We start from the raw sequence: 17,944 nt of genomic DNA, 5'->3' as shown, positions 1-17,944 counted from the left end.
ATATAAAATTACATAAATAATGAAACTGTATCCCATATAAAATATTCAAAAATATGACTGTCCCTCAAAACTGCATCTACTTGTTGTTTTAAATAAGCATATTGCCATGCTATCATAAAATTAAACCTTTTTATTTACCAGAAATAACTTTATCTAAAAAGAACCTACAGCTTTCTGTTATATATGTGTCAGAAATGCATTTTGCCTAAGTGCTTTGCCAACTCAGTCTGCAGTGGTATGTACAAAGCATGTTATGCATGTGTTAAAACAACTGAAAAGTTTCTTTTCCAGAAGCATTGTAGTTATGAGTCTTGCTTGAATGCCTTTGTGGTTGCAATGTTATGTGTGTGTTGTACACCAATTAACATACCCATTTACATTTATCATATATCTAACATTATCTGTAAATAAGTAATGTGATTACTATCTGCATAACAATTACGTTTTTCCCTCCCACTCCCTGACCTGAAGAAAAGAACAAGGCGAATCTTCTAGCAGGTTTGTAGTTTCTTTATTTCTTTTATCTGTGAAATTGCCATTTCCTAGTGGCTTTTAGATGTCTTGAGTTCTGTACAGTAGGTTCAGTGAACTGTAACTGTTGATAGATAACTATAAACTGGAGGGTTTTTAACTCATATTAATAGACTAATGCTGCTGAAATTTGCTTCTTTGTCCCAGTTTTTGTGTGGAAAAAGTAGACTTTTTTTTACATTTCTAGTCCCATGTTTTAACTTTGAGGGGCTCAGGTCGAACAGTGGCAGAGCAGCCAGTGGAGCAGCCTCCCCAGACCCAGTGCCTGGGCAAGGGCACAGCCCCAGCTTCTGCCATAAAATGATTGCTTGCGGTTTCTAGAAATCACAGTGGAAATTACAGGCATATAGTTTAATTTGGCTTTGTGAACAAGGTCAGCAGCCCTCCATTGCAGCGGAAGGACCCTCCAACAGGGCTGGTTGGATGTCACCATGGCAAGGGTCTGTGCTGCCCTGCATGAGTATCCTCAGCACTTCCTCAGTACCGTGACTCCAGGTTTTCTAACTTTTCTGTCATCCCCTTCTAAGGAGTATTTTGGGACACAGCAGATGGGGGGAAAGCAGGACTGCAGTGGCTCACCAGCTGCACGGTTTGCACTCTCACACAGCGCAGTTCAGGTAGAGAAGGCAGCCTGGTATCTCTCCTAAAGCAAGTGCCACTGCTGATGGCTAGGAGGGCAGAGGTGGGTTTGCACCCAGCCTAGATGCCAACTGAGGACCAGCCGCCTACAGCAGGCAAAGGCAAGCCTTGGCAGGGCTATCCTCACCGGGTAAATAAAGCCCTGGAAATGCGCATCCTAAGGCGGTTGGAGAGAATGCTGGTCTTTGCTGTACTGGTAGCCCAAACCCTTAGGGACAGGAAAGGACTCAATAGTTAGAAGAGAAATTACTCATCTCGGAAACTCACTAGGGATGGAAATCAGCAGGTATTTGGCAGCCGGCATTGAGGTATCAGCATGCTCAGAGAATAGCAGAGTGTACCTACCAGCAGAAAACACTGAAAAGCCAAGGAAAAAAGTGTTGGTGATACATCAACCCCCAAAATACATGCACCCCAGAGTTGCACTGTGGTTCACAAACGCTTCTGGGTTATTCAGTCAGGGATGAAAGCCTTCACATCAATTACCCATGTCTCATTCCACTTTCCAGGTTGCTTCTCTGGCACTTGACTCCATCCTCTTCCTCACAGCGCATGCATCTGCTTTTAGCGTCCTAGTAACTCAAGGGGACCAGATTTGCTGTGTCAGTTCTGTGGCTTTTCATATACATAACCTCCATAGGCTTGCTAACAACATATTGATCTCTTCAAATTATTACAGCTGGATCCAAACTTTTTGCACTCACTAACTGTATTTCCCACTCTTTCAACAGCAACATTTAAAATTGACATTTTGAAAGGTGAGACTGAAGTTGACAATAAATGAGTACATTCCCCTAAAACTGTGACTTTTGCAGAGTGGCAAGGCTATTTCCAGTTGTGCCTATGAGCACTTAAAGAGAGAAATTTACCTACAATAGCTGGAAGCCAGATCAAAAAAAAAAAACCAAACTAAACATTCAGCTGTCAAAACTATAATTCATGCTCTATATTAGTGATAATTGTTGTGGCTTTAAGAGAAGTCAGTGATTTAGCCAGATTTTTTCACTTTATTTTCACTGAATGGAAGATCACAGAATCACAGAATATGCTAAGTTGGAGGGGACCCACAAGGATCATTGAGTCCACCTCATGACCCTGCACAGGACCATCCACAAGAGTCACACCATGTGCCTGAGAATATCACCCAAACATTTCTTGAACTCTATTAGACTTAGTTCTGTGACCACTTCCCTGGGGAGCCTGTTCCAGTGCCCAACCACCCTCTGGGTGAAGAACCTTTTTCTAATATCCAGTCTAAACCTCCCCTGACACAACTTCAGGCCATTCCCTCAGGTCCTGTCACTGATCACCAGAGAAGAGATCAGTGTCTGCCCTTCCTCTTGCCCTCATAAGGAAGTTGTAGACTGCAATGAGGTCTCCCCTCAGTCTCCTCCAGGTTGAACAGAACAAGTGCCCTCAGCCACTCCTCATATGGCTTCCCCTCAAGGCCCTTCACCATCTTCGTTGCCATCCTTTGGATACTCTCTAAGAGCTTAATATCGTTCTTATATTGTGGTGCCCAAACCACACACAATATTCAAGGTGAAGCCACCCCAGTGCAGAGCAGAGTGGGACAATCCCCTCCCGTGACCAGCTGGCGATGCTTTGCCTGATGCCCCCCAGGACACGGTTGGCCCTCCTGGCTGCCAGGGCACTGCTGACTCATATTCAACTTGTCATCGACCAGGACCCCCAGGTCCCTTTCTGTGGCACTGCTTTCCAGCATCTCATTCCCAGTCTATACATACATCCACAGTTGCCCCATCCTGGGTGCAGAATTCAGCACTTCCCAAGGTGTTTGTCCCTTCAGAAACTCCTAACTAATATGTGCACTGCTGCAAATTAACGCATGTGTAAAAATGAACTAGTTAGCTCCTGAGATCCTGATCTACAGTAAAAACCCTACAGACTACTCTGTGCCTTTAGAAAAGTTGCTTTTTGTCAGTGGCTGTTTATCATTCTTATGCTTGCATATTACTATATTTTTGTATCACTGAAAATACATGTGGTGTATGTGGTCTTTTGTGGCAAAAATGTAAATGCAAACTGCTGCAACGTACTTTGAGATAAATGTCCTCAACTATTTAACTTGTTTCTTACTGCAATGCTAATGCATGGGGTACTGTGTGAACTAAGCAAGCTGCTTGTTTCACTCTTTAAATGAAGATGTGTTTGCCCAAGTAGTGTGTTGGATTTCTTTCTCTGTACTTCATTCTTTTAACAGTGGAGAAAAACTTTTATTGATTTAGATAAAAGTTATTTTCTTTCCTACCAGATTGACTTATATTTACAGAAATTAATTCTTGCATTTTTTCATGTATAGACCTACAGTCTTTTATTAGGTAACCAATTGTTGCTGTGCATTTGAGTTGACAGCTTATGAGGCTGTAGCTTCAGATTGATTTTAATAAAAATATGTATGTCATATTTCCCAAAATATTACACACAAATATTCTAATTAATCACTCATCAAAGTATTGGTAGACAACCTCTCTGGTGTATCCACACTGTAAATGAGATATTTCTATAATCAGTTCTAGAGTTCTGCAAGTTATTTCAAAAGCCTATATATTAAATTCTCAATATCTACAAATCCATACACTGAACACAAATAATACATTATTATACAACACAGATGAAATTATTCCTGTGCAGGAAACTAGATAAAGACTGATCAATCTTTTGACATCCTCAGAACATGAGCAGCCTTAGGCTGTGTGTAGGACATGCATTGAATGTCTGCAAAGGATGAATGTCACCCATCTAGTGTTGTAACCCATGAGCCTGAATATTAATTCCTTATTCAGAGAGATCTCTCTGGTGCAATAAGGAGAAGTTTTGCCAATATAGGAGCTTGGGTGGAAAACTCATCCCTGGTCTGTGGGAAACAAATGATAATCTGGAATTCTCTCCACCTCCTATACCGTATCTGTTTCTAAAAGTAGATTTAATGTAAACACTCTGCATGCACCACATGAAAAAGAAAACTGCCAGTGATGCATAATCTAACTTGAGATGGAAAGCCTAACCCCTTACCTAGCACTGGAATGCTTTGTAACACGGTCCTCTATCTCCCCTCGCTCCTAGTAAGCTTTGTAGTAATAAACAGAAGCTCTTCAGGATGTACACCCCTCGGAAACATAGGTATTCAGCATCCTGCCTATTCATATGATGTTTGAGAATGCCAACTAACATCAGGTGCATGATTCATTTATTTCCCCTCCTTAGCACTTTAAATTCCTTAATTCTCCAAACAATGTTTCTTAATTTATTTATTTTTAAGTGCTTGTAAATCTCTTGTTGCTTGTTGTCTGCAATGCCATTAACACAATGGCAATGATACAAGTTCTTTGAAACTCATCCAGTCCGACAACTGCAGTGCACAGCACGCCGTGGTTTGACTAATCCCTGTTCTTCTTCTCTGCCTGAGACTTCAACTTCTGGAATGCATTATGCTGCAGAGATCTAAAAGTGGGGTTGAATATTTGGATAAAGACATTTCCCCAAGTCCAAGAGGATATTTCTAACCCTGTCAGTTGAGTTCTCCATCAAATAATTAGTGGGGAATATTAAGCTATAACATGCTAGGCAATTATAAGAGTCAAAATGTGGAATTGTTGTTGAGAAGAATCCCCTTCGACACAGCCTGTGGAAGTTGTGCCTGCATCCTGTTCTGGAAGGTAGAAGAATGCATGTGAAATCAACCATTTGCTTCAGCTGAATTCTGTGGCAATTGTCTCTCTTACCAAAAATGGTAATTGCTACATGAATAGATCTTATGGGAAGAAACCCATAATTTATATCTCAATCTGATTGCATTTTTTTCTTATTTTTTAAAAATAATGTAAAAGACAATAGAAGTACAAACAGATTATAAAAAGTGAAGATAAAAAATAATTTCTCTTCACCTGGAAACTGTTCTGAAAAAGGAAAAAATGCATAAAACTCCATAACATTTATTTTTTTCTGTTTGACAATTGAACTATAAGATATTATGACCCAAAATTCTTGTTATTACTCATTGAAGGTATGAGATATAACACTACATTTCTTGAGTTCATGGTCCTAACACGAGACTGGTGGTGAAGTCTTGAACATTTGAACTTCAGGTCTCACTGTGCTATCTATTGCATTTGCATTTGTTCAACTTAGCCTAATTTCAGTAAGGTTGGGTAAGAATCAACAGCTGTATTTATTGGATGCTGAAAATTTTCCTGTACATCTGCTTGCTGTTATTTTACAGAGGTGATAACTTCTGGCAGTTTTAGCTTCTGTCTCAAGACCCAAGGCATTCTCCCTCACCCTCAAGCTCTCCATTCATTTAAATTTCTTCCTATTTCTGCTTCCACCAGCCAGCTCAGTATGAAAAGCTGAAAAATAAGTTGTAAATTGTGTCTAGTAGCACGCAGTAGTGCTGCAGGTCTGAGGCTGAAGGAGAGCAGAAGTTAAACTTGACCAGAAATGCAGGAAGATGGTCAGGTAAATGGGAGAGTGGGACTGGGAGAGAGAGAGATGATCAGTTAACAAAAAAAAGTACAGTAAGATGGTCCATGGAAGACAGAGCGAGCAAAGGTTTGTAGGCATTTGTTAGTTAAAAGAAAATCTTACACAGTCTAGTCATTTGGACCAGCAGAGGTGTTCGTTCCCCCTGCAGTGAAGCTACAGTGACCTCTAGTGTCCCTAAACACCTATTCCTTCATAAATCAAAGGTGGGAAAGGCAGAATTTAAAAAAGAAGAAATAAGAACTAGAAAGTTATTTACTATCCCAGGGAAGTGAACAGTTCAGGCATGCAACAGGAGGAATGAGTAGTAAAACCCTGCAACTGACCTTCCAGAAGGCAAACGAATAGAGAAAAGTAGTTTTCTTTCTTTTCCACAGCTGCCAGTTGTAATTGATCTCCACTAAAAGATGCTTCAATGCTCCAGTGTTATCAATATGAATGCATTCCACTACTTGCAACCTGCAAGAATAGAGGAGTGATAGGTCCACAGAGATTACCATTGCCAGGGAAGACTGGAGACAGCTGTGGATCTCTAGATCCTGGTCATTTATATTTGATTCGGAAATTTGTGTAATTTCATTTTCCTGATTCTTTCTCTTGGTTTTTGCCTTTTGGACAAACATTCAACTTGAAGTTTGGGACAACTTATGGCGATATGTGAATTTCCAATGCCCATTAACAGGTTTTACATTAATTCAAGGGATTTCCTTTGGATACCATGTAACAAGAGAGGAGAAAATGTGAGAGACAAAAAATATAATAGGCTAGGTCCTGAAAAAAAAGAGGTGAAGGATTTTTAGCTTGCACTGGACAGCATTAAATCAGAATAAAGGGCCCTAAAGACTTCAGTGGCTACTGATTGAAATGCAGAATGTCCAAAGATGCTTGAAAAGCACAAGATTATCTCCTGTTATCTCCCCTCCATATCTCTAATGCCATCTTTACCGCTGTTGCATCCAGAGCCAGGAACTAGGCTATAGCCCATAAGGAAAGGGACTTTCACTGCGGGGAAAAGCCTGGTCAGGATCCCTCCAAAATGCTCTGATACAGTTACTCCTTCATGATCTGGTATTTATCATATATAGAAGAGACCCATGGCAGTGTGGACCCAAGGACAGTAGCTTTCTTCTCCCAAGCATGAATTCCCCACTGCTACTGGTCATACAATTTATGCCTGTGCTGAGTAGGACCCAGTGACTTCAGGAACATTTCCAACCAGCCTCCAAATAGGAACAGGGATCCAAGAAGTGAAGAACTGCTATAACCAGTCTCTTTGGAGATGCATCTCAAGATGCAAAACAGAGTTTCCAAACCATGCTTCCTTCAGGGGCTGTGTTTCTCTTCAGGATGCAGCATCCTCCACATGGACCCTTGGCATGCCAGTACATTGCCATTGCTACAAAGCAGATTTCATTTTATTTATATGTATGAGCTCTGTATTTTAAATTAATATTTTCATTCTCAGTGTTGCACTTTTGAAAAATGTCTATAGCACAGATGAAGTGTCTACTGTTCCTTTCCATTGCCTCATTGCTTTGATTTGGAGAACTAAAGATATGCAGGTTAAGTAGCCATTGTGTATGATTCAGCTTCTTATAAATAAAATAACCATGTCTACCAATCATTTAAAGGCAGACTGCTTTCATCAGTACAAATTAATTGACAGAACAGCAGGTGTGCTTTTTTAAATTTTGTTCTTAAATTTTCATTTTTATTTTGGGGTTCCTGGAATTATAAAACATATGGTCTACACTGATAGTTTTTATGGCCTTGTTATCAATTTTCATTTCTATTAGTGAAACAGGAAAAGGACTGTCCAGAAACTTTTTAAGTCTAAGATTTGTCAAAAAAAAGTATAATTTGATTTTATCCTTCAATAACAAGTACAATTTGAGCCATTAAAAAAAAACCCACAGGTGAACACATGTAGGAATAATATCTGTAATAAGAAGTTCATTTTTATTCTCTTGCCAACACTGTATAATATGACAATGCAATAATGTGGTTAATAAATATTTTACAGCTTATATTTTCATTGTTGTACAATGCAAAAGATTCCTGAGTTGAAATGTAATTCAGTCTTGAAATGTAATTTGTATTGAAAATTAAATTTTAGAACTCACTTTTCTTTCAAATAGTAGGTTCTGTGGGTCTTTTGTATTGCATATGCCACAGCCCACAGTATTGCAGACCTGGGTAGCAATTTGAAATGGAAATAGATAATAATTCCAGCACCATGTTTATTTCAACAATTGCTTACTTTGGGCAGGGAAGTAGAGGAGTACATTCAGAAATTATAGTAAAGGTATTCTTTTAAGTAATTCAACATGCCATATAGAAACACATTTATCTAATAATCTTGTTATAAATGTGCTCATTTTTTATCATTCTTGAAAATTATCTCATAATAAGTTTTCAGCATGTGTTTTGCCTGTGACAAACTGCATCCTTTCTGCTCTCAATGATGTTTGTATTCAGATTGAAATGCTAAGTTCTGCTATGCATGGACAAAGATATCTGTTTATCTCAACATTTCACAGCCACAGAAGCCTATAACTACTTTTCATTTTATATAATTGCATATTAAAACTGTATTTTCAGAGTGCAGTAGTTTGAACATCTAAGAACCACATAATCCATGTTAGCATTAGTAAATTAGCTGCAGAGTTCGTTTCCTATGAAAACATCTTATGGGCGTGCTGAAGTTAAGTGCAAAGGCTTTGAGAATACTAGAAAGTGTCTCAACTTCAAGAACAACTATAATTTGCAGGTAGACAGTCTTTGCTCTAGTATTTTAAAAGCCCTTGCAAAGCCTATGCAGAGCAGCAGGACTGCAAGACCCAGTAACATCATACCATAAACAGCTCCTGCATTGGCACCCTCATCTCTCCCCTTGCAAGAACAGGACCACTGATCAAGATGACCATTCCCTTGCTCAGCCAATTGAACTTAACCTTGCAGATGAAACAAGGTTTCCAGACCTTGGTATCAGACTCTCTTTCTGTTTCCCCTTTGTGTCTTCTGCTGCAGGAAGGGACAAACAAAGGCAAAAATGTCTAATAATGAAAAAGCATAGGCAAATAGTTCATCAGCTATGTTTGAACACAAAGGTAATTCAAGTACTGGGAAATAGAAAATCTGCGTATCCCACATTTAGCTAGCTGGAGGGGAGGCTTATAAGCACAGCAGGGGAAAAGAACAGCTAACAATTGGCCAACCATAAGACCACAGGGTCACCATTGATCCAGGAGACACAGTCATGAGCTTGGCTGGGTTCTTGTACCTATCCTAAAGCACCTGTCCAATACCACCTGCATGTAGACAGCTCCCAGCTTAATCTCCAGCAATTACTTTAGGGAGTACACAGCATGTCATTACATTTCCATTAATAGATCATCATGATGTTTCTTGGATGTTTGTTTCTGTCTTGTCCAAGTAAGTGCTGGAACAAGGAATTTTGGATATGAGTGAACACTAATCATGCATATGAAATGTTGGAAGTGCCAAATCCTGAACAAGCATGAATACACTAACAGTATTTTTGCCTGCTTAAAAAAAACCCAAGACAATACTACATGGCATGTGGTAAAAATAGAATACATTTCAGTTTTGTTTATCTGAAGACATGGCCAGAAATGCACTGAGCATAAGTGCATAAGATGGGCACAAACCTATTTAAAATTCAAGGAATAGGGAAAAAAACCCATAGAGATTAGTATATAATAATTGGGTGAAATTTGTTTGTATTTGTTAATTTTAGTTTCCTTTACAAGGTTATTCTGTACTGTCTGATAGACTGCCAATGATAATGCTCCTATCAAAAAACAATTACATCAAATCAGTTTCATTCACAAATGAAATATATTCAATGAAAACAAAAGTGTGTAAGAAACAGATTCATACCAGTGAGAATTTTTAGAAAATATTTTCAATTATCATACAATGGAAAAAAGAAATGGAGTGAAGGAACTATGAAATAAAATATACTTCTCTCTCTCACAGCCAAAAGCTAAGTTTTAAGGAGCGGGTCCGGATGGCCAGCCCACGAGGTCAAAGTATAAAAAGCAGACAATCTTCAGTTGGAGATCGCCGCTCACCAAGTGCTGACATTGCCACTGAGGGCAGCCCAACCAAAGTCCAGAAGAGCTGGAGCTTCAATGACCGAACCCGCTTCAGGCCCTCCCTGCGGCTAAAGAGCTCACAGCCCAAACCCATGGTTGATGGTAGGAGTCTTTCACACCTCATTTGCCATTGCATGCTGCTCCCAGCCTGCTCACACTCTTGCACGCTTGCACTGTGATTGTGAGATGTTTTAGGAAAGCAGAAAGAATTATTTGGAGGCAGAGACACAAACCATCTATAGTCTGCTTCAAAGAGCATGCCAATGTGATTTTTTTAAATAAGAAATCTTGTGTCACTGGTGCATAAGGACCAATTGGTGGAGAGAGTAATCACTATGAAAAGTTACAGGTGGGCTAAATGTATCCAAGGGATTTGGATGCAGCAGCTCCTCTGTCATGGCCCTCTCTCCCACTGCTGGGCTCAGCTGTTGCCCAAACCTGCTGCCTCTCACTGGTGGTCCACGCAGCATGGCCAGTGCTGCACTGTCTGTACCTTTGCCAGCCAGGAGCACAGCTTGTGCAGAACTGCCAGAGGAGCCCTGGTACCTCCATTGGAGATGCAATCACCTGCCACCAAGAGATGTCTACTGGGTGCTTTAAATTTGATCTGGCTTGATAAGGCAGGTGGCTTTAGCAAACAAAACCAGCATTATTGTGAATCCACATGTGAAGAAGTGGATCTTTGTGAAAATGGCTCTTTGTGAAAATGCCTTGATGAACCCACAGCAGGGAGCCTAGCCTTTCTCTCAAGCTGCTCTCCATTCTCTAGCTAAAATGCCATCTGGCATTACATTAGCCACTATTCAGGCAAGGATCTTCATCTGCCAAAGCTTGCCAAAACAAAGACAGTGACTGCCCTAACCAGGGAGCACTGAAGCAGATAAGAGCAGCCCCCTGACAGGCAGGAGCTGAGAGCACCAGGTGAATCTGACACCTGTATGGGACGGGTCCAGCAGTGAAAGGTGCAGTCACACAGCTCTGGGGGTACCACTGCCCCCAGTGGATTTGGTTTTGGATTTCTCCATTCACATTTTTCCCAGTATATGAATGTTTTGTTCTTTCTTGTGGTACCCCCCCATAAAAAATAAGGGAGACAAACTAGTTGGCTACCACAGAAGGCAGTGACTCTGGCTATGTGGGAGAGGTACAAGACAGGTAATTTGATTCAAGTAAAGAAGTAACTTCAAACTCTGCAATGGCAATCATGGATGTTATATTCAACAACTGTGGTAAACCAGTTGTGTGATTTTGATGTCTGCTTCCTTTTTAAGAGCACATATTATCACAGATATGTAGGTTGTAAAATAGCCATTGAACTGCAATTCCCCATCCCTCAGATGAGGACGTCCTATGCAACACAACTCTTCAGGAAAAACCTGGGTAAATAAACATTTCCTGAAGGGCAAACAAGACAAACCAGCAGTGTTTGCTGAGGTCGCCATTCCAGGCTAGCCCTCCCCCATGGAGACCACTCAGATGCATAAATTCCAAATTTGCCTGTGGTTCAGTGAACTACTGGGGTGAACCAGCTACCAGGCTGCTAAACAGGTTGCTCACCACTCCTCTGTCCATCCTGGGGCACAGGTCCTGGCTCATGTCTCACAGCAGCTGCAGCACAGGGGCTATGTGACACTGGCCCAGGTTGCATGCTGATGTGAAGCTCAGACAAGGCCATGTGCTCCACAATGGGAAGTGAGAAATGCTCTAGGTAGCAGAGTGGTTGAAGGTACCCTGTCTAAATTTAGGCTTCTTACATAATCATTTATATAGCATAAATATCTCCTCAGAACCGCACCAGAAGTAATTTCATAGGTTAACCCCATGTAACTCACACTGTGCCTGGAAGTGACCTAAGAGAGTAATTTGTTGAGCACTGTCCCAGGGTATCAGTGGCTCACTTCTGCCCCAGCCCTGCAGTCTGCACCTCACTCAAGCACCTGTTTCATTTTTCATCAGCCCATTTGTCATAGAAGCATTTCCTCAGCATGTCCCCTATTTTGTCCTGTACATATTGTCGTCAATAACAATGATTTGCACGAGAAAATCGTGCTCTCTCTGATTGTCTCCCTCTCCCGGAAAAGGTGGCATAAACAGCACCTTGGGTATATCTGTAGATAAAAGACAGTAACAACAACAGAGCACTCATTGCTGCCCGTAAACCCTTAAAGATCTTCCTGCTCCTCAGGGTAAGCACAGCCTGTTTCCTGATCAGCGATTTCCAGCTACCAGTCCACCCTTATGAACTGGGGCCAACAGATACACCAATTTCTCATCTGTGGCAGAAGGAACAGCTTCCATTGTCTCCAGTTTTTAGGCAAATGCCAAGTTTCCATTCCGGGACCTCATCCAACTATTTCTAGGACCAGTATGATCAGAGACATGTCCAGTGTGCTCACTGCTGAGAGGCAGCTCCCTGCTGCCTTACCCAGACCTTTGCAGCAAAAATCAGCACTACCAATCTTGATTTCTTTTTGGGTTTTTTTTTTTGTGTGTCACCAATTTTATAGTTCGATATGCCTTCTGTATTTGACAGCTCAATGAGAACAATTTTGAGATGATGTATTTAGTTTAGAACATCTTAAATTTTTCACAGGATGAAAAAAAATATTTGCAGTATATTATTCTTATCTCTAGCTTGCCAGATCCTCCAGTTTTCTCCTTGAGGTATTCTCCAGCGAAATGATTAATTATTTTGGTGGAACAATCCTCAAGCCAAAACTAGAAGACACCCCTTTCTGGGTGAAATTTTGGACATAAAACAATACCCTTGAACAGCTGGTCCTTCTGGTGATTCCTACATCTCTACAGTGTGTTCAGGGTAGAAGAAATTACATTTACAATAGACTTTTTGGGCAGTGACAACATAGTACTGGGTACCCAATTCAGTGTCAAAACTTTATATCAGTGATCTAATAAAAAACCAATAGTCTTACTATTAACTCCTCCTTCCAAAAGAGAAGACAGAGGAGACACATGTATTTGCTTCATTTTTCTTTCACTGTATGGGATTTGGGATTGTAAATGCTCTTCCATTAGCACAAGCAGAAGAGGAACAATCTCTCTATCAAAGTGAGGTGCACTGAATTCTGTGTGAAAATAAAGAAAAGAAGCAAATGTATAAGAAGAGGATTCAGAAAGGAAGGGAAATTGTTAGCATACAAGGATGATTTAAGGCAGATAGTCAACTGATAGTGACTTTGCAGGGCTGACTAAGTACTGGTAAGGACATGGCTGGAATCTGGGCCAAAACCATCAGAAAGAGACTGCTGGAGAAACTAAACATTAGCAATTAGAAACTGGCCTGTAAAGGGAGGTTCCTAGTCCAGACAGGAGCTCATGGGGGTAGCTAAAAGGCTAACCTGGTTGAAAATGTAGTAGCCTTCCTCTTAGCCTACCCAGTAACACTCTAACACTGCCCCACCATATATTAAAATCACAGAAGGAGAATTTCTTGGGCAGCAAGTAAAACACTTAAGCTGGCCACAGCTATCTCCCAAAAGGATTTTGGCAAGACAGCCTTAGAACAGTATGACCAAAACTGTTGCACAAATGGCTTTATTTATGGGTAGTAACAGTCCTTTGAAACTGCCTATAAACCATTTATTGCTATTGCCATAGTGGGTATGACAGTGCCAGCAATTATTTCAGCTACATTTGTGCATTTGCAAATGGAATCCAAACCTGAGAGAGCTTTGATGGCTAGAGAGGTCTTTGTTGGCATGGCTGCAGATGCTTTCTAGGGTATTTAACAGCAGCACAGGGGAGTGAAATTGAAAATCAAGACTTATATAATCTGATTTTAAATACGTGTGCAGTCTCTGGTGACGTGGTTCACAACTACCAGAACTTTTGTTGAAGAGGGAACTCTGCACAAATTAATGAGGGTGCCAGGATGCTGTATTTCTGATCCCTGTTATCAATCTGAAAGGGAATCATCAGGAACAAGCAGATCAGAGGGAAATTTTCACCAACTAAGAATGGTAAATAGTGAAGCTTTACATCATGCACACCTAAAAGGATACATGAATTTTATAGGGTCATGGAAGAGCCTTCATCAAAGGGATGCTACATCACATGGGCAAAAGTGCTGCCTGACCTTGGAGCCACACGCGGCTACCCCCGTATGTGTACCTGTTTGCAAAGTGAGCCAGGAGCCACCTCTGGCCCCAAGACCTCCTCATGCAGTATGGCTTGTGTCTCTGCTAACAAAAACAGGGAAACTGCAGCCAAACTGCCCACAGGGAATGGTCCCCAGAACACGGGAATACCCACTGGAAGGTGCCAACCCCATGACAGAGTCTGCGCCAGTGATTAAATAGTACAGGTGGTGTCATGCCATTGCTTAAGGCACTGTGACCAGGCCTCATTATATGTTGTGTAGATCCATCCACAGAGACTCATCTCAAAAAATCTCTTCTTTGCAGACAATGGTGTTCCTGCCCTGGGTTGTTTTTTCTCTGCTTGCCTTGTTTTCTGGGGAACAGAACCATTTCTGCTTAAATCCTGTACCACTACATTAATGAACAAATATTATGTTGTGGATGCAGTTTTCCATGAGGGACAAAAATACTATATTATATTTGTGTTCTACCATCCCATGCTTCTAAGCCTCTGCATGAGTTATTGTGCCTTTACTGTAACCTAGAGACCTTGTGTGGCTTTTTGAATAAAACATCAAAAGTGATCAGCACTGGAGATATTACAAACATATTTCATTTGATTAATTAAAAAAAACTCTCTAAGGGAATATTTGATTTCTTGCACCATCCTTGAACATTTTATGCTCAGATGACCTCTAGCCTTTCATCCTCTACAGAGTACTTGCACAAAATCCTCAGGGTACAGTATATTATAAGAGCCATGGAAAGAATGCAATTATGCATTTCAGCCCCCGTGTCCTCAGTTACTACCATGTAATCTATGTATTGCAAAAATGACAAGTTTTCCTTTCAGTAGCATAAACATCTTGACCTTGGATAAGGTTCATTTGATGCGGCAAAAGTCCTTAGTTTGATTGCTTCTACATCTCAGCTTAAATTTGCTGATTCAAAATGAAGCATCATGACGTCAAAATGAAGCATCATGACATCAAAATAAAACTTGAATGAAATTTTATTAGCAATATATAAATTTGTGCTAGACAATAGATTTATTTTCTTGTGATAGCTTAACTGGATGATAGAGCTCTCATTTATTATCATTGTCACTGTAATTAATTAGGAAGATCTGGCATTCTGATCTAAGCTCCAAGTAATTTCTTCATTTTGTGTAAATAAGTACAGGCCATTGGTTTTGAGGCATTATGTTAGCTTATTCCGATTATGGCCATATGAGTCCATAATTTAGTCACTTCCTTTATGATAGCTCTTGAGGAATTTGCTGTGCACCATTACTCACTGGACTGAGTGCTTACTCAGTGGTCACAGGTGGATTAAGCTCATCTCCATGAAGGACAGCAGCAGACCACCTAACCAGAAATATGATTTGCATGTGTTTTGGATAACCTCATCTGCAGTGAAGAGTATACAAATGAGATAAGAAGTAATTTTGAGAGGACATTCGTACAACTTCCCAACCACCATGTAACCCACTTAGACCAAATCTGAGACATTTTAGCAGTGTTTCATTTTTGTGAAACGTTACTGGGGAAATCCTTCATGGCTTTTTAAGATACAAGACTCTCCTGTAGATACCTGAATCTAAAGCTGCCATCCTCTTCTCTACCTTTGCCCCCATCTATGACCTCTCTCAATCACAGGACCTGGAAATCATCCAGGGTGCAGGACTTCGGAGGACCTTTCAGAATATTGGACATATATATCAACTGATGTGTACTACAAGGTCTCGCAGGGACACAGTCAATTAGGTGTGACATTTAGCTCATTAGTCCACAGTTCCAGATATCATCATATGTATCTGCAATTTATTTTACAGTTTTAACTTCTTGTATGTGGTGTATATAAAATAACAGAGATGTGTATCTAAAAATATGCTAAAATCATACATTTAGTGGCATCTAACCTTTTTCTTTCCCACTCTTCTCGCATGGCCATCTAAACTTGCTGTCTAATTTACCACTATTTATAATAAGATCAGCCTTTTTAACTGCACAATTATTGTGCCTATAATGAATTAGTTTTGGAAAGACTCCTGGTCCCACATATCATCATTCAAAATTAAAAGGATTCCTTTTTAATTAAGTAGTGGGAGCTGTTCCATGAAATATTACCAGTGCAGAAATTTTTGAGAAGCTAAATAATAACTAAAGATTACTGAGAGTTATTAGAAGGGAATGCTAGAATTTTAGATATTTGAACTTGCCTGCATTATATGATAACATATAAAAATTAGGTTTCTGACCTTAAAAAATTGCACTTACAAAGAAAGGAGACTATATAATTACACCCAGAATACATGAAAAACTTCCCACCGATCCTATCTTCCATTTTGATAAAATCAGAGGTTTTTTCAGAAATACTTTAACATATAATATGTTGTTAGGGAAATTCTTTATGATATTCTGCATCATATAGCATTGCAGTTACCAAATTCAAGTTCTGATGCCCCCTTCCCATCCCCATCTGGAATGCTTTGTCTGTTTCAGGAGAAGACAAGGAATGGACTATGCATACAGCACTACTGCACTCCCTATCTGTACTGCCTGCACAGTAGAGGCTCAGGTCGGGCAGAAGGGAAAGAGAACTCCTACAAGCTTGTGCAGAAATGCTTCTCCTTACAGGAGGCACCAGTTTCCTTCCTTTCCCAAGAAATTGCTTTCCAGCATGGAAATGGCAGCTATTTCATAAAAGATCCCTGTAAACAATGTTTTCAAAATTTTGTCATCCTTATTCCCTCTTTCTTAATTTTTCCACTTGGACACTGTTGTGTACTACTAGGGATTTGGTTGTCATTTTCTAAACAAATATTAAGCATCTAATGTGAAGAGCACATCACGAAAGTACTTGTCCTGCCTCCTTCCTTCTTTCATGATTAGAAGAAAGCCTTTCCTTTTGTGTAGTTTGTGGGGTTTTTTTTCCAGAGATCAAGGAAATAAATACCTGATTCACTCCCTTGGGCCCCCTTTTTCTGGCCTCTGCTCTGGAAAGCATGTAAACATGGGCTGCTGCCTTTCCTGCTTTGGGGGAGCTTTGGGCGTTCTTATTAAATGTGTGATTAAGTTCCATCACAACTAGTGTTGCTTTTTGCAGCTTATTGATGTTTTAAAGCAAAGGCAAATTGAAGAGAAAATCAGTTCTAGGGGTAGTGAAAGGATTTTAAATTCATCATTCAACAAACAGGAAAATAATGAGAGCTTGTGAAGAGGTGAGAAGTTTCATGAAACATATTTGAACAAAGGCACTAGGCTGAGACGTTTCATTTTGATAAAGGGAAATTGCATGACTTGTATGAACATAAACCATGAAGATATTTGTACTTAGAATAATTTTTGAGGGGAAAAAAGAGAGATTTTGTGAAACATTTGATGCCTTATAGCAATTGTGGTAATACTATAAAATATGTACAGGATATCTCCATATTTTAGAGAACATAAGCTAAATACTTAACTCACCACAGTATATGCTCAGTGGGAAGAAAAGTACTTCAAAGGCAGGGTAAAATTGAGTGAAATACACCTACTTTGTAGACATCCTAGGCATTATGTAGAGTAGCACAGCAGAGGTTCAATTTGCTTGCAAGAGGGGCTGAAAGAACAGAATAACGAGAGTATTAAGCTGCCAGCATTGCTACTTGAGCAAGGGGCGTCATCTGGGCTCAGTGGCCATGTAAGAGTAAGGCAGTTTGGAGTCTAATGCTAAAACAGATGCCTGGGCACCCCTGCTGCAGCAGGCCTATGCATCAACACCTCCCATGGGGACAATCTGTTCTCAAAAAGCTTTAAATTTATGCCTAACTTTACTTGCCCAGAAGTTAGATGCATTGAACTATCCACTTGTTTTCTTTCTGACTACTCATGCAGAAAATAGGTGTCAAGATGAGTGTGTCACATTGGGGTGCCTTGCACTGCTGCCCTGGGCAGCCAGAGCAGCTCTGCACTTGAATGAGGCTGCTAAACAGGGTGGAGAACAGGCTGTGGAGCTGCATAACAAATTGCTTGGACATCAGTTCCCAAGACTCTGGATTTTGAATGA

The 17,944-nt window shown here is 40.3% G+C and overlaps 1 protein-coding gene across 4 annotated transcripts in view; it reads left to right on the top strand.

Moving 5' to 3' along the window:
- Nucleotides 1-17,944, top strand: part of KCNQ5 (potassium voltage-gated channel subfamily Q member 5) — a 286,878-nt gene that overhangs the window by 249,739 nt on the left and 19,195 nt on the right. The window contains exons 9-11 of one of the 4 annotated variants that reach the window (XM_027697335.1): nucleotides 472-498; nucleotides 4,258-4,314; nucleotides 9,676-9,896. In XM_027697335.1, the coding sequence (XP_027553136.1) occupies nucleotides 472-498; nucleotides 4,258-4,314; nucleotides 9,676-9,896 (305 nt within the window). Of the gene's footprint in view, nucleotides 1-471; nucleotides 499-4,257; nucleotides 4,315-9,675; nucleotides 9,897-12,569; nucleotides 12,582-17,944 lie in introns of all 4 variants that reach the window. The other 3 variants (XM_027697320.1, XM_027697342.1, XM_027697326.1) reach the window with 3 other exon arrangements.

The sequence above is a fragment of the Neopelma chrysocephalum genome, unplaced genomic scaffold, assembly GCF_003984885.1.
Source record: "Neopelma chrysocephalum unplaced genomic scaffold, ASM398488v2 Primary Assembly neopelma1_23b, whole genome shotgun sequence".
Taxonomy (NCBI): domain Eukaryota; kingdom Metazoa; phylum Chordata; class Aves; order Passeriformes; family Pipridae; genus Neopelma; species Neopelma chrysocephalum.
The sequence above is the reverse complement of the archived record's forward strand: the minus strand, read 5'-3'. Positions and strand labels throughout refer to the sequence as shown.